This window comes from Urocitellus parryii, chromosome 12 (genome assembly GCF_045843805.1).
Source record: "Urocitellus parryii isolate mUroPar1 chromosome 12, mUroPar1.hap1, whole genome shotgun sequence".
NCBI classification, from domain to species: domain Eukaryota; kingdom Metazoa; phylum Chordata; class Mammalia; order Rodentia; family Sciuridae; genus Urocitellus; species Urocitellus parryii.
Window position 1 is genome coordinate 17,748,586 of NC_135542.1, and position 24,340 is coordinate 17,772,925.

General features: G+C 44.9%; 1 protein-coding gene across 1 annotated transcript in view; it reads left to right on the top strand.

Moving 5' to 3' along the window:
• Acoxl (acyl-CoA oxidase like) overlaps positions 1 to 24,340 on the top strand; it is a 203,921-nt gene that overhangs the window by 10,250 nt on the left and 169,331 nt on the right. Inside the window, exon 2 of the mRNA XM_077792061.1 lies at positions 22,709 to 22,805. Coding sequence (XP_077648187.1) covers positions 22,709 to 22,805 — 97 coding nt within the window. The remainder of the gene's footprint in view (positions 1 to 22,708; positions 22,806 to 24,340) is intronic.

Genomic DNA, 24,340 nt, shown 5'->3' on the forward strand with positions numbered 1-24,340 from the left:
ATGAACTCACTTCAACTTGTTTACTTCTGTAAAGACTGTCTCCAGATCCAGTCATGTCCTGAGGGACCAGGGGCTCGGGCCTCACAGCATATGAACTTGGGGCATGGGACACACTCGAACCCATAACAGGTGGTAAGTATTGCAGACAAAGAACAAGAACTTGCGTGTGTGTGTGTGTGTGTGTGTGTGTGTGTGTGTGTGTGTTTGGGTAAAATGCAGTTTTATAAATTTAAGTAGAAACCCCTTACCTTTTCAACTGGAAAGCCATTTCTTTAGAAATGCTGGATCCCCAGCCTAGCCCTGGCTGCCATCAAACAGGGTTTCAAAGAATGCCTGTTGAGTCAGTGAGTAGGGCTGGGGCCAGAAGGGATGCCTAAGGAGCCACCTCACACCAGCCTCACATAGATCCCTCTATAGATCTCCCTCTATGCTGCTGTGCGCAGTGCCCTGAAGCATGGTGAGGGAGTAGGGGGCTGGGGGTATTCCACGCTCTGCTACCAGGGGTAAGAAAGGAGGGCGCACAAGGATTGCTGAACACTTTCTTGTTAGTTCGTTTCATGAGCCTGCAAAGGACAGTGTTTTTCCAGGTCCTTCTCAGACTCTGTGACTCCTGCCTGTGTATCAGAGATACATTGGCTTCTTCTCCTTCTCCTTCTCCTCCTTCTTATTTTTGGTACCTGGGATTGACTCAGGGGCACTCGGCCACTGAGCCACATCCCCAGCCCTATTTTGTATTTTTTTTTTTTTTTTTTAGAGACAGGGTCTCACTGAGTTGCTTAGGGCCTGGCTAAGTTTCTGAGGCTGGCTTTGAACTCACCATCCTCCTACCTCTGCCTCCTGAGCCACTGGGATTACAGGTGTACACCACCACACCCGGCTTAGCTGGACTTTTGATCCTGGAAGGAAACAGTACAGGGGGTGGGGCAGGGAGAGGGTCTTAGGATTGGGAACAGCTGCTTCTGTCTTCTCTAGGGTGTATATCCATCCACTAAAATGATGATACATAGGTTAAAAAGAAGTCACACAAGAACAAAGCATGTTTTTGATATGGGAAATTCCATTTGGCTCTTCAAATATCTGGAAGCAGCTCCTCCCTGGTCCAGGTACAAACAGTCACAGGACTGCTGTATGCTTTCTTCACCACGTGACTTCCTGAAGAGCACTGCCAGCCTCTTATACCTCTACCTGCAACCTTAAAATAATTGCTTACTAGAAAAAGTGTTGCTAACTGTGCAAATGGACCATTTTCTTTGCCTCCCCTCCTCCTGGACCAGAAGTTCTAGGTCTGCTGGAGGAGGAGAAAGTCCCCACGCCCCTCAATGTCTTGGGACCTGATGTTCCTTAGTGGCAGAGCTCCTGGAAGGCCTTCTTACTCCAACCACTTCTAGAATGTGGGCATTGAGAAGGAAAGAAGACAGGTCATGGGGAAAGCTCCTAGTTTTCTTTTGCATCATATTGAAGCTTGGGGCTTCCCCATCCTCTCAGTAAGAATCACACATACAAAGATCCACTCAAAAAATGGATTGGAATTCATGTGTAAGACTTGAAATTGTAACTACTAGAAGAAAGCAGGGGAAAGGTTTCTTCATGTTGGTTTTTTAGTACAATCCCTAAAACACAGGCAGCAAACCCAAGAATAAACACTTGGAATTGCTTCAAGCTAACTGTGAACCACACTCCTGGGAAGGGGGTTAGTACTGAAATTGTGTAAGAAACTCAAATAACTCAATTGTAAAAAAACAGACAACCCAGTTCAAGCAGAGACAAAGATCCTGACCAGGTATTTCTCAAAAGAAGACCCACAAATGGCAAGCAGTCTTGAAAATATTGCTCAACTTCATTAATAATCAGAGACATGCAAATTAAAACCATAATGAAATTTAATCTCACACCTGCTAGAAGGGCTATTGCAAAACAGACAAAAGTGTTGATTCCTCACCCAAACTCGAAGAATCTCTCCGCCACACGTTTGGTGGGAATATAATGGCTGTGCAAACAGTATGGGGGTTTCTCAATACATTCAATATAGAACTACCAGCAATTTCACTTCTGGGCATATAGCCAAAGAAAATGAAATCAGTATGTTCCAGAAATATCTGCACTTCCACGTCCATTGCAACATTATTCATAATAGTCAAGATGTGGAATCAATGGAAGAGACATTGATGGATGAGTGGATAAAGAAAATGTTTGTCTTACACACACACACACACATACACACTGAAATGCTATTAAGCCTTTAAATAGAGGGAAATATGTTGTTCATAATGACATGGCTGAACTTGGAGGACATCGTTAATAAACAGGTACAAAAAGACAAATAGTTCATGATCGCACTTACAGTGGAATCTAAATAAAGTTAGCCTCATGGGAAGCAGAGAGCAGAGTGGTGTACCAATAGCTGGGGTGGCACCACGTTCGCGGGAGTTTGGGAAATAAAGTTTGAAAATAAAGTTTGGAAATAAAGCAGGAGCTTGAGTGGCTCATGATTTTGTGCCCAGCCAGACTGCGGCAGTGGTGGGCCGAGGATTGGGGAGATGTTAATCAAAGGATACAAAAGCTCAGTTAGACTGCAGAAATAAGTTCAGGAAGTCTGTTGTACAACAGAGTGACTATAGTTAATATTAAAGAATTATAGACCATATATAGTTTATTGTATACAGCTGTGTGTTGTATACAATAAATTGCTAAAGGAGTAAATTTAAATGCTCACACTATAAAAAAGTAATAAGTATGTGGGGAATGATGTGTTCATCAGCTCAATTTGGCCATTTCATAATGTGTACATATATGAAAACATCCTATTGCATACCATAAATATATACCATTTTTTATGTGAATTAAAAAATATATCAAGCATCTAGTCTGTGCCAGACATTCTTTTTAGGGTATTGACTGTTTTGTTCTTCTGACAGCCCTAGGAAGCTGGCCTTTTCCAGGTCTGCAGGTGAAGGAAGGGAGCCAGACAGGTGTTGAGTAACTTGCCCCAAGTCACCAGCAGGTGGGGAGAGACAGGGCCAAAGGGCAAAGGGCATGTTCTGGACCAGAGTCGCCCCTCCACCACTAGGCGGCCAGTCCCTTGGGCTGTGTTTTCCTAGGTCCCTCCCAGGGCAGTAGGGACTGTGGCGAGTGTGTTGGGTTTTCAGGGTAAATGAAGATGCTGCTGGAAGTTACGGCTTCTTGGGGTATTCAGTGGTCACTCCATGAGGACAGTCGTGCTCCAAATACCAGCAGGCCCACTGAGAAATGTGGGTGTGCCCAGCCTGTGTACGGGGAACCCGCAGATGACGTGCCAGCAGTAGGTCCTCAGGGAGATGGTCCCCTGACTCCTCCCTCCGCCCCCTTCTCTCTGCTTTCCTTTTTGCTTCTCTCTTTCTGGGACGAGGTGAAACTCACGTAGCACACGACAACTATTTTAATGCGTGCAGTTGAGTGGCATTTAGTGTATTCAGTGTCGTGCAACCATCACTTCTCGCTCATTCCAAAATAGTTTTATCACCCCAAGAAACATCCTGTGACTGTAGATAGCCACTCTCTGTTCCTTCTTCACTCTGCCCACGGGAGCTGCTCCTTCCTGTCTCTGGGGCTTTGTCTGTCCTGGACGTGTCGTGTAAAAGGTCACAGTAGGGTAGTGATTGTGTCTGGCTTCTTTTCCTGGCATAATGTCTGTGAGGTCCGTTTAGGGTGGAGGCCCTCCACCCGTCCCAACTGTGTCACATCAGTGCTTCCTTTCTTTTATGGTTGAATGATATTGCAGATAATTTCCTAACTTTAAAAACACACCTTTGTGTTTCTCCCCAAAGTCCTGCAATCCCGTCTGGTTTGTTCTGTCCCAGGTCACGTGCGGAGGGTCAGTGGGTCTGGGCCTTTTGGCTACCTGATCCCTACTATTTCTTCTAGTATATTCCTTCTTAAAAAACAGTCACAACCACTGTTCTGATTTATTTTCCCTGAATTTACTAATTTTCCATAAGTTACATTACGCCATGAGAGTCAAGGATTTGAAAACAGCCCGAGTTGAGGGTGAGGAGGGCTGCACGGGGACACTGGGGGGCCTCTGGGCCTCTGGGTCACTGGAATCCAGGGTTGATAGGGAAGGAGGTAGGGCTGAAGGGCAAGTAAGAACTTTGTACCCTTCTCTTCAGGTCACCCCAGGCCCCTGTGTCCTCACCCAAGCTTGAAGAATCTCTCTCAGCTCTCTGCTCTCTGGGTGCCACCCTGAGAAGCCCCTCACCGGCTCTCCCTGGTGGCTTTGGCAGCAGCCACATCACCCTGTGGAGGATTCATCCTCCAAGTGCCCCTTTGTGGGCCCACGAGGACGGGGGAGGTGAGCCCGTGGCAGGTGAGCCCGTGGCGTGGGCTGGTGCTGTTGTGGCTTTCGGAGTCTGTGTCTGGTTCATTGAGGACAAGGGATGCCCAAGCTTTGGGCTTTCCTCTTATGACCGTGAGCCACCAGTGAGTATGTGCGGTACCTGCCCCGAAGAGCTCTCGGTGTGCTGTGAGAGTGGAATGGCTTCTGGTCACTCAACTGAGAGAGAATAATGTCCGTTGTTCTCTTAGTTGGGAGACGTGAGAGTGTTCTTTGAAACACGTGGAATGAGCACATAGCTAGAACACTGGACACCTTGGAAGGGCCCAGAAGGCCCGGGGGGTGACCGGGTGAGAGTCTAGTTCCTGTGGGAGAGTGTGGTCCTCTAGGGAGAAAACAGGTCGGGACAAGTCCTTTGTTCCTCTGAAGAACCAGGACTTTGAGGGGTGAGAAGGAAGTGTGGCCATTCTGTATGAATGTGACGTGAAAGTCCCCCTCTTTTCTCCCACCTGTTCCTCCTCTGCTCCCATCAGTGAGATCCAGCCAGCTGACCGACCAGCACAAGGACACTTCCTGGCCTGCCACCAGGTATCCTCTTGATCCTGTTAGGGACTCTCTTCCGCTGGGTGAGTTCCTGAGGTGGAGGCTATGGGGCTCAGGGCTTCTCAGAGGCTGACCCTGCAGTAGAGAACGTTCCACCCCAGGCCTTGCCTCCTCCACCCCCCCAGCCTGCAGCCAAAGCACCCTGGCAGGTGGGGAGGGAGGGAGGGGAGAGCCAGCTTGATCACTTGCCTGTGAAAGGCACTGCACCTTCATGGGGCTCTAGCCCCAGGCATGGAGGTGGGGACATGATTTTAAAAATTTATTTGATTATTAAAGATAGTGATAAAGAAGAATCATTGTGGTAAAAAAAAAGAAACCCAGAGAGAGGACAGATGGCTGAGAGGTGGGATCTGCAGGACCTGATACATTATGTTTACTATAAAATTGTTATAAATTATGTTCTGACTTAATGTGAGAACTCCCTTCAAGACGACGTTGGGGCAGTCCTAACCCTTTTCCTTCCCACGAGGCGAGGTGCTAGTTAAGTCAGCATCCGTCTTCACGCCCGCCCCCTCCCAACATTCTAGGTTTTCATTTGGCCACGCGCCATTCTCTCACAGGTTGTACGATTTGAAAGGCAGCCAGTCATCTCACCTGCCTTGTCATAGGGAGCTCTGCCCACTGTCCCCCAGCCCAGAAGCCACTGTGAGCATGACTACCCACTGGCCACAGGAGATGGTTTAAGAATAGTCATTTGACCTGATTTTGACCAATGAATTTTGAGGAGAGGTTTTATGACTGCTCCTGGGAAAGGGGCTTCCTTGCTTATTGGAGACATCTGTCATTTGGGACAGGGTGGAGTTTGAATGTGAAATTAGCTTTGGTGCCACCATTCTGTCACCATCAGGGAAGCCAGCTTTAGGAGGAAGTGACCCACGGAAGAGAGCAGGGACACTAAGTTTCGAGGACACCCTTAAGCCCAGACTCAAGCCTGCCCCGAAGCCTGCCCCAAGTCTGGCCTCCCAGCTGTGTGAGGAAGCAAGTACCCTTGACAGTGAAGGTGACTGTAAGGTGGTTTTCCTTTGCTTGCCCCCTACAGTGGCATAAATCATGGCTCTTGGGGCAGGGTCAGAAATACAGCTCACTTTGGCTTCAGGTCTGGAGGCTGGAGGCCATCTGCTTTGGTGGCACTGTCAGGGATCCCCGGCTCTGGGATGCAGGCATCTGCCCAACAGCTCCACAGCCAGGCAGGAAGGGAACGACCCTCTGGGTGTCCAGCCAGCTGGCCATTGCCTTTCATTGATGTGGTCACTGCAGACAGCTGCAAGGACTGTGCACCCTGGAAGGAGTGGGGGTCACCAAACAGAACCTCGTGGTATCGGGAAGGAAGGGGTGCCTGCTAAAGAAAACTGGAGCGCCATAACTCAGAGCAGGGACAAAGGATGCCAGACAGACCAATGCTTCCCCCTTGTCTCCAGATCATTGTAGTCGTTGAAATTATGTCACAGGAGAATCTGAGACATTTGCAATTCTGCCTTCACTGGAAAGTTGGGCAAGCTCTGCCACCTTCCCTTGCTGTGACTTTGATCTGAAAATAGCCTAAAAGTTGTGAGAGTTACAGTGGAGTCCTTGTGTCAAACACAAAATGAGTAAAGGAAGCAGGCAGCTGAGAAGGGAGGGCCCTCGGCACACATACCTTTGAGGATAACTATTGCAAAGACCCCCAAAGGGCTTTTGCCCACATATGCCTGTTATAAAAACTTTTGCCAAGGACTTTCCAAACAGCAGCTTGCTGCACAAGTTGCAAGAACAGCTTGTTGAACACCTAGCCAGATGCTCAAGAATGCTTATCTGACACATGCCGCTAGGAGGGACTGTCCTCAACCCCTGTGATAAGCTCCTGTGGCAAGTGTCTTTGTTTCAAAATAAATTATGTAGCGACAATGCAATGTTTCTTTTTGCCTTTAAAAGCTCCCTCTTGCCTTAACCTCTTTGGGTATGCCTGTGTGTCCCCATAGCATGAATGTTCCAGGTCACAATCCTCTGCTACTCCCAAATAAACTCAGTACACCTTAGACAGGCTCTCTCCGTTTGTATTTAGGTTGACAATGGCAATACATTTGCTCCTTTTGGTGGAGACTCTCTGATCCTGGTAAGGGACCAAGGTCTTGGTAAAGAGATTAGAGGCCACTGACACCCATTCCTCAAGGATGGCTGCAATTCGGAGGGAGGTGAGCCCATTTTCAGTTGACACTAGTCTTACCATGTTGAGATCATAAAACTCAGAGCTTCTCCTGGGTACCTGCTGTTCAGCCAGAGGAGGGCAACTCTCTACCCCCTTCTCTCCCTGCAAGACAGGTGGCACTCTCCTGCACCTCCTCTCAGTGTGTGTCTTTTGTTGACTGCTACGTGGAACTTTGCTCTGTTAAGCTCCCTTCAGGGCCTCTTCTTTGCATTCTTTTCATTATAGCATCAGACTGACAGCGTGTCCCCTCTTTCCTCTCTGCGCACCTGGGGTTTTGCAGTACTTTCATTCCAGTAGTGGAGAAGGGTCCCGAACACGACGATGGCTGCAAGCAAATGGCGACTGCTTTGCCAGGCAGTGGAGAGAGATCAGCATCCCTTCCTAACAGTGCCTTTAGGGAACAGGTGCAAATCTGCATCCTGACACTGTCTTTGGACTTGGTGTGGCAGACGTCACTGGAGAGACCCCAGACCTCAGCTTGCTCTCCCACTCCCTCCCGGGAGCCATGAGGGAATAGTTGGCTTAACCTCCTTGTGGCCCTTCAGAGATCCCAGGCCATGACATCCAGGTTGTAGCTGGCTCTTGAGGTGATTGCTGTGTCCATCTTCCTACCTCCCACATAACTGTAAATGGAGAAGTAAGTGGACAAGTGACTCTGAAGTTCCAGCAGGGGACCCTGGCTCCTGAGCACATTGCCTACCTCATGTGAGTGGATTGGTTGTTGAAGATGATGAGTTTCTTGGTCTATTTTCTGTTGCTATAACAGAATATATGAGACGAGGTAATTTATGAAGAACAGAAGTTTATTTGTCTCACAGTTCTGGATCCTGGGAGTTTCAAGGGCATGGAGCCAGCACATGGCGGGGGCTTTTTCACTGTGTTATAACACTGGGAGGTGGGGCAAGTGTGAAGCTACAGTCTCTCTCCTCTCCTCACAAAGCCACGAATGCCACCCGGCCCCCACCTAACATTCTCTAATCCCAAAGTTCTTCCCTCCAAATGCCTTTATGGAAAATTATGACATATGTTTTTGGGGATTAAGTTTCCAACACAGAAACTTTGGGGGGATATGTCTGAACCACAGCAATGAGTTTGCGCCGTGGACAGCAGCAGAATTGTGTGTAGTCCTATTCCATCAAGACGTCCTTTGAGTAACTGTCACATTTACAGTACAACCGGCAACAGGGAGCGCACTCACCGGCAGACTTAGCCACCCCATGAGCAGAGCAGAGCCTCAGATAGGAGCTGAGGCCTGGCTCTAGCCATGGACCCTAGGACCAGGTGTCCCTCCGACACATTAACTGGTGTGCCACACATCCACTTCTGGCTGCTTTTGTTTATTTTTTGGTACAGGGGATTGCACCCAGTGGTGCTTCACCACTGATCTCCATCCCAGACCTCTCTATTTTATTTTGAGGCAATGTCTCACTAAGTTGTGGACACTGGCCTTAAACTTGTGAACCTCCTGCCGCAGCCTCTTGAGTTGCTGGGATTGCAGGTGTGCACCCCACACCTGGTTTCCTCTTGTTTTCACAACTAACCCTTACTGCCATTTCAGCCTCAATGCTTCCTAAAGACATCCTAAAACAAAACCAAGCAAAAATTAAAATACAAAACAAAGCAAAACCAAACAAAAACCCCTCTCCTGTTTCAAGGATCAGCCTCCTTTCTGAATCCAACATTGCCCTGGAGGTGAGGACCTGTGTGATGCCCTGGACTGATCAGGAGCTGCCCCTGCGGCTGGCAGTGGAGCTATATCATCATGTCACGGGAGCAAGTGTCCCCAGCAGCATGGGCAGTGACAGATCTCTGCCCACTGAAGAAATATTTTTTGCACTGTTGACAGTTTGTATTTTTGTTGTAGGAGATTGTGTCGTAGGTAGCTTCTGCTGGTTTGGTCATATTTTTCCCTGTGCTTCCTGCCTGCTCCCTTCCAATCTTTTCTATCATTTCCCCACACCCCATTCTTCCATCCAGGGGACTTCTAGGACACCTCGTTTTTGTGTTTTCTTTTTTTCATTATGGAGGATTGAACTCAGTGCCTCCTGTGGGCTCGGTGAGTCTTAAACCACGGAGCTACATTTCCAGCCCTTTTAAAATTTTGTTTGGGGCAGCATCTCATGAAGTTGTACTGGCTGCCTGGACCTTGTGAGCCCCCTGCCTCAGCCTTGAGTAGCTGAGATCATAGGTGTTGCAGGCAGGGCCACCGCAGCAGGCCAGAACTTCACTTCTTAGAATGTCATTGGGCTGAGTGCTTTGATTCTCACTCTGCTCTCTGGCTACCCCTGCAGCTCATCCTGACAGAACCAGGTAAAAGTAGTTGCTAGACCAAAGGCTTAAAAACCACAGAAATCAACCTTGCCCTCCCCCAGAGGCAGCCACAGCCCTGGTCACTGATGACTTACTGAGAGTGTGTGAAATTTTCTCTGTGTCACACTGCATGGGCACCCACCTCTCACTCCTCTGACTCCCATGCAACGTCTGAGCCCTCTGAGGACAGAAATAGCCCAACTTGAGTTCCTAGTGCTCAGCAGGGGCTTAGTGATAGCTCAAGGATGGTGCAAGAGAACAGGATGGGTCCAGCAAGGAAGGCTGGGAGGGGACCTCCCTTCTTCCATGTGCTCCCGAGGGCCAGGAGCTCTGGGCACAGGGCTGTGGGCTGGAAGTGCCTCCTTTCGGGATCCTTCCCGGGTAGTCCTCTTTTCTTTCCTTTCCTGCTCTCTGTCTGGTCTCTTCTCCTGCTGCCCTTGTAGACTTTGGCAGTTAACAAGTATACAGCTCCCTGGTTGAGTCTTTTCACAACTGAAATTAAACCACAGGCCTTAGAAACACTCCTTCGCGTTTTCTCAGCCACCCTTGCCGTCTTTGACAGTCACCACAAGGTGATTCAGCAGTTTCTGTTTCTGTTCTCAGTTCTCTGGGCCTGTGCCTGTGGCTCACCGGGTGGGCTGGGGCCCGGTAGGAGGCTCTGGGACAGGAGGTTGAGTTCTGGTGGTGGCTGTGGTGTTACTAGAAGGCAGATGACTTCTTTGCTCTCTGCTTTTGGGGAATCGTTCTTCATAGCCACCTTTAATTTGCACCTCACTTTGTGATGGAGACTTTTCCCATTGTTTGGTGCTGGTTTGGACCCAGGGCCTCTGCACAGCATGTGCTCCACCACTGAGCTACACTCCCAGCCCTGGAACATCCTCGATTCTTGCTGTTGTCAATAAGAAGAGATTGATGTGGGAGTTATCATGGGCTGATTTGGAGGAATCACCTGAAGCAAAATTGCAAAAGGTACCAGGCAAAAGGGGCAGATTATTAGAGCAAGGTTGTGCCAGGAATCAGGTTGATCTGGGAGTTTTTGCTAATGTTTCACTTCAGAACTTTAGAACGCCTTAATGTCTGGAATCACAGGTGGCCAAGGGCTAGGCACCAAGGGTGTTCCTTGTCACGAGAGCATTTAAAGTTGGTGCCTGAAGGTTTGTTTTCCACTAGTCCAAAACTGATTTTTTTGCTTAGATTTTTTTTTTTTTTAAAGAGAGAGTGAGAGAGGAGAGAGAGAGAGAGAGAGAATTTTTTAATATTTATTTTTTAGTTCTCGGCGGACACAACATCCTTGTTGGCATGTGGTGCTGAGGATCGAACCCGGGCCGCACGCATGCCAGGCGAGCGCGCTACCACTGAGCCACATCCCCAGCCCTTGCTTAGATTTTTAGAAACCAAATGAACACGGTTTTTAAGGGTTTCTAGGGTTTTTTTAAAATTTTATTTTAATGCACAAAGTTCTTTTTGTTGTTGCTGTTGTGTCTTCTAAAATGGACTTTTTTTAGTTTTTAATTTATGGGAAAGTTGCAAAGATAGTTCTGGGAGTTTCCATGTACCTCTCTCCTTTTGTTATCATCTTACATAAGCCCCAGACCATTCGTCAGAAGTAAGAGTGCAGAACTGAGCCGATACTACTAATCAACCTCCAGACTTTATGGGTTTCCCTCTTCCTGTCCAGGATCCCACTCAGAACATCAGCTGTGCTGTTGTCACCTCCCCTTTGGTCCTCTGGTTTGTGACAGCTCGTCACTCTTGTCATGCTCTTCAGGACTTGATTCTTCTGAAGGTCCAGTATTTTCTTGGCTGTCCCTCATTTGGGTTGCTTTTGTTTTCCTCATGTCTAAGACTGGCATTGTGAGTTTGGGAAGAAGACCAAGAGGGGAAGTGTCCTCTGGTCCCCCATGGTCTATCACCTGGCCGGTCAGCTGTGAAGTTAACCTGGGCCACTGGGCTATGGTGGTGCATGTCAGGTTTCTCCATTATAAAATTACAACCCCCTTCAGGAGGCTCTTAGTCTATTTTATGTTGCTATTAGTGCTGTGGACTGGGATATTTATACAGAAAATAAATCTATTTCTCATGTTTGGAGATTGGGAGGTCCAGGATGGAGGGGCTGCATCTCTTGGTGGGGACTCTATGGAATCTCAGAACATTGACGGGAGAGACAGAGTAGCTGTGCTGCTGTGGTTTGGATATGGCCCGAGTGTCTCCTGGGTCCATGTGTTAGAGGCCAGGTCCCCAGGTTGGTGATATTGGGAGCTCCTGTAGAACACAGAAGATGTGTGGCCTAGTGGGAAGTTCTTAGGTCACTTGCTGCCCTCACAATGGGATTAAGAAGGTCCTCATGCAACCTCTTGGTAGTTCTCCATAGAGGTTTGTTGTAAGGCCTGAGTCTGGCCCCACCCAGCCAGTACATCTCGTTCCAGATGTGCTTGCTTGCTGCCACCCCTGCAGTCTGCCATGAGATGACCCATGGAGGGGAAAGCAGGAGGTGGGTAGGTGTCAGAGTCTATGCTATGCTGGCTGGAATTTGAGCACCCAAAACTGTGAACAAAATAAACTTTTTTTTCTTCATAAATAGGTAGCCTCAGGTGTTTCATTATAGTGAAAAAAAACCTGACTAATATACTTGCTAGCTTGGAAGTATATTATATTTATAAAGTCCCTAATGCAATCATGGGGGTCCCTCTCTTTTTACCTCATCTAATCCTAATTACTTCCAAATGCCATCAACATATAACTTTGGGGATTAAGTTTACAGCACATGAATTCTGGGGACACATGCAAACCATAGCAGGAAGCAGGTCACTAAGTATGACAAGAGGACAGGTGGGGGAAGTCACCCTCCCTCAACTGGCTCTGTGTCCTTTGATGTGCCACGTTTGGTCATTAGTTGAACATTCCTCACTTTCTGGAACTGTCAGGTACTCCAGACCTAGATTGCATTGTCCTGTTCCTGACAAAGAATCGGTCATTTCTCCAAGGAGCCCCTGGTTCCTTTTAGTTGGAAATTGCATTTAGAAACCAAGATCTGGATGCAGAGGTGTCTCTTACATAACAAAATAACAGCCCTGCCATAATTCCTCTTCTGGTCATCTACTTTTCCCCAGTGCTTTATATTAAAACATTTTAAACATACCGTTAAATTGCAAGACTGACATTCAACATCCACATATCCGACTGAGGTTCTGCCACCAACATGCTACTCTACTGGACCTGTCACACATGTACAATTCCTCCTAGACAATTCAGCATGTGTATCTTTTATAAGACTTCAATATGCATTCAGGTCTTTTTATTTGTTGTGAAATTTCATATAATGAAATGAAAAAAATCTCATTCTCAGATTTTTGACAAGTGCAGATGTATGGAATCTAAATCCATATGAAAATATGCCCACTACCATCACCTAGAAAGTTCCCTCATGCCCTTCCCAGTGCATCCCCACCTCCAGCCCCCTGGGGCACCCACCCTGGTTGTGTTTTTGTTCCACCACAATAGGTTAGTTTTGTGTGTTTTGAGTTTTGCAGTAACTGGAATCATACACAGTTAGTTCACTTGATGTGTTTTTTGTGACATATTAATTCAATTTGACCCTAAACAGCAATGAAAATGAATGCAGTACAGATGTTAGAGATGACTCTCATTGGTCATGTGTTGTGAAAGAAGCCATCCACAAAATAACACATAGTGGGTAATCCTATTTTTAATATTCGAAAGAAGTAAAAAATAATTTATGGAGTTGCAAACCAAGGACAGTGGTCAGTACTGGGGAAGACCATAGAGGCTGCGAGATCTAAGAGGACGTTCTGGGCTGGTTGGTGCTGGAAAGGCCCTTCCTTGGCATGGTTGGGGGTCACAGTGGGTCTGCTTTGTGGTAATTCCCTGGGCTGGAGCTTTATAACTCATGCCTTCATTCTTGGTGGATCATATTTTATTAAAGAAGTTTTAAAAATACGATAGTAGCTCCTGCCCATCAGTTTTGTATGTGTGCATGACAGTGAAGCGTGCATTATTTATCTATTGCCATGTAACAAATTACTTCAGGATTTAGGAGCCCAAGAAGCAACACATACTGCCTAACACAGTGTGTGGGTCAGGAATTCCAGCACCTGGGTAGCTCTGGCACAGGTTGCATTTAGGACTGGAAGATCCTCTGGTAACATGGCTGTTGGCTGGAGTCCTGGGTTCCTCCCCATGGGCCTTCTTCACGAGCCTGCTTGAGTGTCCTCACATCATGGCAACTGGCTTCTTCTAGTAAGTGACCCAAGAAAGCTCCGAATAATGTTTTCTAGTTTAATATAGGGTACCCGTGTGTCTGAGCACATTGTTTTATTGCTAAATCTGTTTGGTGAATAGACTGCAATTTATTGATGATCGATCTTGTTCTCCTGCTGGTGGACACCTGAGCGGTTTCCAGTTTGGAACTTTTTTTTTTTTTTAAAGTATGTTTTTTAAGAAAATACATTTTATTTATTTTTTTATTTATTTTTATGTGGTGCTGAGGATTGAACCCAGGGCCTTGCACGTGCGAGGCGAGCACTCTACTGCTGAGCCACAACCCCAGCCCCCACCGGAACTTTTTAAAATAAAGTGGATATAAGCATTCTTCTATAAGATTTTTTATAACCCTCTCTTAGGTAAATACCTAGGATTGTAATTGTTGGATCACAGAGTAGTGTTATGAAATCTGTTGGATCTCTTTCCAAAGTGGTTGCGCCATTTTACATTTTCTTGACAAGGTAAGAGGGTTCGCAGTGTTCCACATCCGTGCCAAAATTTGATGTTGTCACTTTTTAAAAATAAGTTTTGCCATTCAGGGTGGGTGTGTGCTGGTACCTCTTGGTGGCTTTAACTTGCATTTCCATGATGCCTGGTTGGGTTCAGTACTTTCTTGTGTGCTTGGCGGCCATTTGTATGCTCTTTTTTGTGAAGCATCTCTTCAAATCTTTTGGAGCACCCCCCCCACCCCACCCTGGGTATGTGTGTAGTTCTGTGGAATTTTATCCCCTGTGTTGTTTTGCATAATCACCATGATCAGCATCAATGGCACCATGGAGAATCTTCCTTGTGCTTCTCCTGCAGTAAGTTAGACCCCTCCACAGTCACCCCCGGACAGCCACTGATATGTTCTCCATTACTATAATTTTGTCATTGTGAGAATGTTATAAAGTTGCAGTCATATAGTATGTAATTCTTTTGTGGTAGGATTTTTTACACTCAGCATGATGCCCTTGAGGGTCATCCATGAGTCACTAGTTTATTTCCTTGTGCTGCATTGTCTGAGGTACCACAGTGTGTGGGTTCATTCTGGCTTACAGGATATCTGGATTGTTTTCAGTTCTGGGATGACTGCAAATAAAGCTGCTGTAAATATTTGTGTTTAGGTTTCTTTTCTTTCCTTTTCTGTTGGAAACAAAATGTTTCATTTCTCTTGAGTGAGGGCATTGGCTTGTATGAAAAGTGTAAGGTGAACTTCATAGGAAACTGTCAAATTTTTCTGAGTGACTGTGGCATATTACGTTCCCACCATCAGCAAATGAGAGATCCTGTTGCTTGCATCCTCATTAACGCTTGGTGTGGCATTTTTCTCTTGGCCACTTTAAGTGGCATGTATGATTGGACTCCTTTTTAACATGGTGCCGTGTGGCATGGCCCTGGTTCAGGGAGTCAGGTCACCTGGTGTCTCTTATGCTAGATGCCCATTGCCCACGCCTCTCTGAGGGAAGGCAAAACTGGTACTTTGGTTTCAGTGCTTGCTGGTGTCTTGCTTTAGTGCAGAGACCCTCAAACTTGTTCTTAGTAATGAGATTGTTTTTGTCAAGAAGAATCCTGAACAGAACAGCAGTGGCTAAGTCAGTGGTGGTGGATCTGCTGTGGGTAGCCGTGGGCCCTCCAGTGCTTCACCATGTCCCCATAGTTGTGCCCAAGATGTCCCCTGGCATGGAAGCCTGGACGCCTGATCCTGGAACTAATATCATTAATCCTGGGACTTCACAAGTTGTCACTTAATTCTGTGGGTCCTCTGTAAACTGAGGCGCGGGGATGGTATTTGCCATATTTCCATCTTCTACATATCTTCTCTCAAGGAAAGAGAGATTATGGATGTGAAATACCCAAATTATTAAGTATTATTTGTATGTCATTGTTATACAAATAGTATCTAAAATAATCACCCAAGGTTGCTGGGTGTGGAGGTTCATATTTAAAGACAGAAATTATATAATCAACTATATATGTTGCTTAGTCATTCAGAGCTCTTGGGAGTTTTGCTGAAACTCTGATTTTTTCCACTGCAGAGATTTTTTGATATCTTTTTTTCCTTGAAAAATATTAGAACTTTAGATATTTAGAAATTTAGAAATGTTCAGGTTTTCAGGAAGAGTTTCTGAGAGACTTTTCTTGGTCCCGGTGTCTGTTCAAATGAAGAACAATCCCCCTCTAGTGGTTGATTTGAACTGTACAATTTTAAGTACATTTCAAGCATCATTTTATTGAATAGGTATTATTTTAACAGGGTTCAAAGTTAGAAGTGTAAAAAGGTAGAGTACTTTTCCCTATCTGCCCGATTTCCTCACCTCCATTCCATGTACACAAAAGGCAAATACCATTATTCATAAGTAAGTAAGTAAATATATTTATCTACTTTTTTTGGACATATAGTATACCAGTAAAAAAATAATATATTTAATTGTTTTTACCTTTGTTTTCATTTATAAACACTCGTCTTGGCAATTTTCTCATATTGGTGTGTAAAGAGATTTTTTTCTTTTTACTTACCATTGCAGGGATTTTTATATTTATCATTGCAGGGATTTTTTACATTTTATTAATTCACTACTATATTAATGGACTTTTAAACATTCACGTGTTGTGCTATTGCAAATAACTATTTATGTCCAAATAACATTATGCTCATCCCTAGGACAGCATTTGGGAGTGGGGGTGGGAAGGATAGGTCTGTAATTAAAGTGCCTCACATATCTCTGGTGAGAAACTTATTTAATGTACAGAACTTGGCTGTGAGTGGTGGAGAAATGTTTAGTAACAATGCAGTTTTCTTGAGATCTGTTTATCTTACAGTTTTAAAATATTTTCTTTGAATTTTAAAATAATACAAATATAGTTTTTAATACTTTTCAATATGATTTTTGGATCCCTTGGCCAGTGTGTGTAAATCTGCACATTAACGGTCAGACCTTATGTCTTACTTTTCTTCATAGATTAACAGAATTATTACTAGAATTTGACCCATATGAAAAGTTTGGTTTTATTATGAGCAGGAAGCTTAACAATGTGAGAATAGATGTGAATTTGGTGTTTTAAAACAGGTGAATAACACCATGCCACATTAGAGCTACTGACTGGGAAATGCAGAGGACGTAGCTAAGGATTTATATTTCAGAATCTTGCCTATGACACAGTTCCTAGAGGCTCTTCTCTCTAGTCCTCACAGGCTGGCATTTCTCTTGATTCTCATTCCTCTTGTTGCTTACAGAATGCACAGGTAACAGGGAGTGCAGGTTGCATATGTGAAAAGGCTCCAGCTTCTGTTATTCTACAGCTCGGTTCAGTTGTGATTCTACAGCGTACACAAGCTCCTCACATGTGTGAGGCCACTTTGGAGGGTAAGTTCCTGGAGGAGGAATTGCTGAGTCAAAGGCAGGTTCTTCTGTAACTTGGATGACAGTATTGTCTAGTTGCCATACACACAGGAACGGTGCCGCTCTATACTCTCACCCTGCCCCTCCCTCCCCAGGTTGGCACAAGAGGGCAGTCCCTCCTCACATCCTGGTGACACGGTGTGTTAGCACACTGTCTGCATTTTGTTCATGTGACACGTGAAAATTAACAGCTGGGTACAGTTGTAAATTGTGCTTCTCTTATTGCATAAAAGAGCAGGGATATATATATATGTGTGTGTGTGTGTGTGTGTGTGTGTGTGTGTGTGTGTACACACACACACATACAGGTTGTGTTTTCTATTTTGTGGATCATCTGTTCAAATCATTTGTTCACTTAGTGGTCTGTTTTTAATGAATCATACGAAGTCTTTGATTAGAAAAATGGGCCCCTTTGCAATGACATCAGTATCTTTTTTTTTTTTCTCAGTTTGTCATTTGTCTTGACTGTTCTTCTGGTATGTTTGTCATTCATAAAATTTCTGTTATTAGTCAAACTTAACCATCTTTTCTTTGTGGCTTACAAATATTGTGCCACATTTAGAAAGGACTTTTGGATTAAGTTATAAAATAATTCTTCATGTTATATTTTAACACTTAGTGGTTTTGTTTTCTCCCAGGTAAGTCATTAATCTATTTGGAATTTATTCTGACATTTGATGTGAAATAGGAATCTGACTTTCTTTCTTTTTCCAGTTGGCTACCCAAATGGAACATCTCAATAATGTTCTGTTTGTTCATGATTTGATTTACCAGATTTGTCTTGCACATATTAAGTTTCATATATTTTTACTTCTGTTTCTCAACCTTTTAATCATATTCCATTGGTCTATCTGCCTATTTCTTCACCATATGAATTTCTGAGAACTTACCACATGTCTTATTATCTGATAGAAATCATAACTCCTTGGTTTTGGAGTTTTCTTGATTATTTTTGTTTCTTTTTTATATATGATTTTAAATTCCTTATTGGCATCTTAATTTGGATCATCTTCAATGTATAGAGTGACTTAGGGAGAATTTTTTTATGTTATTGTTTAAAAAAAAGTGGTGCACATTCCTATTTGTTTTAGTTTTCTCTTGTGTCCTTCAGCATGATTTGAAAGTTTTCTTTATGTAAGTTCTGTAAGTTTTATTTTTATTCCTAGGTGTGTATTCTTTTGTTTTATTACTTTGGGAAGTGGGGTCTGTTTTTTCCTGTATTTTTCTAACTGCTTGCTTAGATATCTAAATGAATGCTGTTGGTTTCTCTGGTTGATTGTGTATCCTGCTAGCCCTTCTTGTCTGTAGTGGGGTTTAGTTGGTTGTTTAGGGGAATTCTGGGTATATAAGCATATTAGATCAGTTAGCCAAGATGCAAAATTTAGAGGCTCAAAACAACTGCTGTTTGTTTTTTTCTTACATCAGTTACGCATGTGTGGGTGATTGGGAAGATCTGCTGGTTTTTACTGGGCTCACTCACGCGTGGCAGTCAACTGCAGGTTGCATGGGCAGCTCCGTTGACCTTGCTGGACTCTTTCTCATGGTTAGGGCTGCCTAATGATAGGCAGGCTGGTCTAGATCACCTTGACTGGGACAAGTCAGCTCTTCTTATGTGTTTTGTACTTATGACCCCACCCCTGTCCCCCCAGGCTAGCCTGGGCATGTTCTTAGATCATCTTAAGCATATTTTCCTGAGTATTGAGCAGGAGCTAGAGAGAAACAGAAATATACAAGCACTTTTTCAAGCTTTTGCCTCTTTCAAGTCTACCCATATTTTTGCACCCAAGAAAGTTACAAGCCCAAGTGCAGATTCAAGGGCTGGGGACATAGACTGTGCCTCTTCTATAAGAACTACAGTGTCCAAGGGCAGGATCAAGGGAAAGCACTGGGGACGAGGGAAAGGGAGGGTAGAACAGGCTGAGCACAGGCAATTTTTAGGGTGAAACAATTTCTGGTTTTGTGGTTCTCATAGTTTCCATTAGAAGAATCTGATAGAAGAGCAGCAGATGGGAACAAGATTCTTTATTCTTATGCTTGAGCATAAGGTCGGCAGCCCATGGGGGACGGAAATCCCAGGCTTCCTCAAACAGAGGACAAAGGTGGGCAGGATGCTGCCTCCTGATGTCATCACATGTACAGGTGGGCTCTTAGTGCATCTGCGCTCTTCCTCTTTATGCTGCAGGTGTCTTGTTACAATCTTAAGAATCCACCTGAGGGTGTGATTAGTACTGTGCCAATACTGTAAAGGTGACTGCAGGCTAGAACAGTGACTCCGGTTTGTGTGTGTTTGCTCATACCACCTGGAACCTGCCTCTTATCCTCTAGGAGAGTCCCTAGTGTCTTTTTCAGAAGGCACATACACTATTGTCCTGTATCAGTGGATTTAAAGTTTAACGACTTTGTTTTCCGTGGCTCTGGCCTCTTGGGATCTCTGCTGACCACATGGTCTTTGCAGGCTGAGCTGGCATCCCAACCTATCACCTCCAGTTGTGTTATCTTAATTACATGGCTTTGAAGACTGGTTCATTTTTTTAAATTTATTATTAACTCTTGATTTTCTGGTTAACCCCATAACACCAAGGCTGTCTCATTTTCTCCTGAGAGGTTTCACTCCTTTAACCTCAAGGCTTCTGTTTTTTAGGGGGGTTCCAACCCTTTCAAAATAATTCTCATGATATCATAATGGGGATGCAGGTCAATAGAAATGTTTCCAAACCTCTAGAATGCATAAGAATAAACTCTAATATAAATCCTGAATTTTGGTTGACAATGATGGGTCAATGTGTATTCCTCCTCGTAACAAATGTGCCACTCTGGTGCAGGAGAGTGGTAATGGGTGAGGGTATGTATATGTGAGCGTAGGGAATATGTGGGAAATAGCTCTGTCTTTTGTGCTCACCTTTATTGTGACTAAAAAGATAGTATATTTTTTAAAAACGTCATGAGAATTCTTTTGTTCTTTAAATATTTACTTTTTATTTGTAATTGAACACAATATCTCTATTTTATTTATTTATGTGGTGCTGAGGATCGAACCCAGGGCTTCTCACATGCAAGGTGAACGCTCTACCGCTGAGCCACAACCCCTGCCCCATGAGAATTCTTATCTACTATATTTGCCTTTATTTTTACCCATTCTTGTATTTTTTCCTTTCTGAAGGTCCCAGCCTTCTTCGGTTACATTTCCTTTTTGTTTAGAGAACTATCTTTCATAATTTTTAATGGTAAGTTTTGCTAGAAAAATTGTTAGTGAAATGATTTTCATTGGTCTGAGAATGTCTTTATTATGCTTTGTCATTCCTGAAAGATATTCTTGCTGGATAAACCAGTGCTCTTGGCAGTTTTTGTTTTGCTCCAGTATTAGAAAAGGGTCATGCCACTTCCTTTAGTCTTCCATGTTTTCCAATGAGAAGTCCACTGTCATTTCAGTTGGTATTTCCTGCAGGTAACGTATCATTTCTCTTCAGCTGCCTTCAAGATCTATTTTTTTGTGATAGTTTTCACAATTTGGTTGTGGTGTGTCTTGGCATGGGTTTCTTGCAAATGTATGCAATTAGTTGTTTATCCAGTTTCCAGAATCTGTAGGTTCATAATATTTTCTTCTGAACTTGGAAGTATTTTTTAAAAATATATTTTCAGTTTTGATGGACCTTTATTTTACTTATTTATTTCTATGCAGTGCTGAGAATAGAACCTAGTACCTCACACATGCTAGGCAAGTGCTCTACCACTGAGCCACAACCCCAGCCCTACTTGGAAGTGTTTTTGCATTCTATTTTATAATACTTTTCCAGTCCTACCCTCACTTCTCTCTCTCTCTCTCTCTCTCTCTCTCTCTCTCTCTCTCTCTCTGTCTCTCGTTGTAAATGCCATATTTTATTTGTTTATTTGGTGCTAAGGATCGAAACCAGTGCCTTACACATGCTAGGGAAGAGCTTTGCACTGAGCTCCAGCCCCAGCCGCACTTTTTTTCTCTTTTTGAAATCTTGAAAATACAGATAGATATTGACTCTGTTGTTTCTAAGAAATATCTGTCTTATTTTTTAGTCCATATTCTCTTTGTTGCTCAAATAAGATAAATTTTACTGATCTACATCTTAGTCTCTTCAGACTGCTTTAGAATGTAACAAAATGTTTTAGAATGGGAAGCTTGTAAAAGACAGAAATTTCTTTCTCATAGTTCTGGAGGCTGGAAATCCAAGATTAAGGTGCTGGTAGATCTAGTACCTACTGAGGTCTGTCCCTCACACATATTCCTTTCTCAGTAAGTGCTTACATGACAGCTCTCTGGGGCTTCCTTCCAAAGGATATGTGGGCCATTCATCGGGGCTGCACCCACATGATCTAATCACTCCCCTAAAGCTCTACCTTCTAATATCATCACCTTAGTGATTAGGATTCAACAAATGAATTTGGAGAGAACACAAATATTCACACCAGAACAACCTATTATCAAGTTCAATAATTTATTCCTTGTTACCTACAACCCACTATTAAGTTCATCAGTGAAATTTTTAATTTGGGTTACCATACTTTTGGGTTCTACAATTTCCATTTTGTGCTTTTTAAATAAGGAGAGCAGGGGCACACTCATTGGAGAATGTGGGCTATCTTGGGAGTGAAGTTTTTGGGTAAAACAGGGAACACACATTTATAGGAGAATGTGGACTAAGGGACAGACAGCCATATATATATATTTTTTTTTGATGTGATTTTTTTTCTATTTGTTTCAAGAGAATTTTGATTGCTTACTGAATCATTGTTAAGACCGTTGTCTGAGAATCTTGGTCAGAATATTCAAATGTCTAATTCATCTCAGTATGAGCATCACACAATTAGTGACAGAGCCAGGACTCACACTGGAGTGAGATTCTTCCAGGCTTGGACTCTGCTTCGGATGGAAACATTTTAGATGGCAGAGACGGGATAACTCCTCCCTGGTGAATTTAGGTTCACTGAAAAGTAGACATCCAGGTGTGTGAGAGGCTTATGGGGGGCAACACTTGTCAGGGGTGAAGGGGAGGGACTGGATGGGCGGGGAGAGGCTCCAGGTCGCAGGCAGCAGAGTGGTGGCAGTGAAGGGAATGACAGGGACCAGGTGGAGCTGGGACAGCCTCAGTACAGCACAGCCCAAGCCTCTACCACCATTATGACGAGGTCTCTGTGGACCACGGGCATCCTGAGCAGGGCTTGCCTGCTGGGCAGAGGTGGATGACTGAGAGCATCGCCCCGTGGTCATCTGGGAGCAGCAGGAGACAAGAGGAGCCTCAGGGGTACTCTGGAGTTAGTTCCACGGTGTGGCGGTCCAGGAGGGTCTTTCTAAGTCTGCCCTGAGCAACTTTCCTTATGGCAACCACAGCAGGTCACCCACATCCCCATCTCCACAAACGCTGCTCTTGGGCCATCACAGATTTATCATGTGTCTGAAATCTTTAAAGGCCTTCAGAGAGGAGGAGCTGTAGACTTATTTTGAGATGGTCGTGTCAGGAAATGCTCCCTTTTCCCTTTCTAGTTGATGCCATTTGCTGACTCTACAGTCTGCATCACACACACAGTGTACACAGCGTCCAACAGGGGATACTGCAGGCTCTGCTCAGCAATGCCATGTCCTAACCCCGTGGTTTCTGTTCTGCATAGGTATGGTTTGAGTTTGGATGAGATGAGAGCTCTGACAGTTCAGAGAGTGAAGTTTATCCTGGGTCATCCACTGGTAAAACGTGCATTTCAGGAACAGGTGAGTGTCCTTGTTATTTTTATGTGGTGGTGTGGCGTGTGTGCTTGTGTGTGTGTGTATGTGTGTGCGTATGTGTGTGAAAGAGAGAGATTTCATTTGGTTTGCTTTTGCGATGTATGCAAGCTCATTTATCTTGTTCTGGGGCACGCTGACAGACCAGACTACTGGGTAGGGGGCAACTTCTTCAGACCCCTTCTCTTCCCTGCTCCCTATGAACCTCACTCACCCCTTCCCTAGGTCCACATGTCCACTTCTTTAAGCTCACAGGCTGGGGAACAGGAGAATCAGCAGAAGTAATGAAATATTTGTTCACAAAATCCATGTCATTTTAGGCATACAGTCTAAATAGCTGATAAATAGAAATAACTCATTTTAGAGGCTTTTAATCGGAAGTGTCCAAAGTTTGTCTAAAAATTGCATTCTAAATTCAGTGATATTATTTTAGCTAATTTTAGCCTCAGGATAAAGAAAGACGGAAAGAAGATGCTGATTGAAGGTTTCCTTTATGAGGCTGTAGGAGCCATCTGTTTTAGTGAGGTTTTAAGTCCATTTCCATTTTATTTGGCTTCGGGGCTTCCTCCACATACCCCTTTTCATAAGGAGAAAGTACTGAAGCTCCTGGGGCAGCGTCTCATTGGGAGGGGCCAGAAAGAGGGTGGACTGTGGCATAGGCGATGGTCGGGAGCCGCTGCCAACCATCAGTGACCCAGGCCCCTTCATGCCCCGTGGAGTGAGAGTCTGAGGATCGAGGGTGGCTCTCCCCATTCAGGTGATCCCGGGAGACCTTTCTCTATGGAGTGTAGATCAGAGCTGGGCCGGGGTGGGGGTCTGGGATCCATCCCGAGAATAGATCCCCTGATGAGCCTGCTCTTGAAATGTCACAGCCACCTTGAGGCTGGCAGGGGACTATGGCATCACCCCAGAGGAGCGTACAAGGACGCCCACCTGGCAGAAGAGCCCCCCACGTGACAAGAGTAAGGCAAGCTTGCAGAGCCTAAAATGTCCTTTCACACCAAGCAGATTGGCAAAGATTTTCAAGCCACCTAATCACCTCTTGATGGAACGTACTGTGAATGAAACCGAGACTGGAAGGAAAAATCCGGCCCTCTCTGCTTCCAGCACGTTCTCCGAGTGCAGCCTGCCCAGGCGCTGGGAGCAGGGCTGGTGGGTGAGCTCTTGGCGCAAGGCCAGGCTCCTGCTTCTTTAACCAGCCCTACATGTCCGCGGCTCAAGTTCATGTCAGCGCTCAGAGCCGGGACCCCTTGCTAATTGCTGCCTGACCTGCCGAATATGGAAGATTAGCTTTTGTAATCCTGCCCCTGAAGCGTGTTGAGCCCTGAAGCCAATTATCCTCCTGTTTTCATGGCTCCCCTAGTGGTCTAAGCGGCCGGGATCACTTTCTGTCCTCAGCGATTGGGCACAGTTCCTTGAGCAGGCGCAGGATGGGCTCTAGGTGGCCCTCCGGTCCCCTTCTGTTAGTTACCTCGCCTATTTGGCACCTTTCTCCATGCGAATTCTCAAGAGCCAGTGAACCT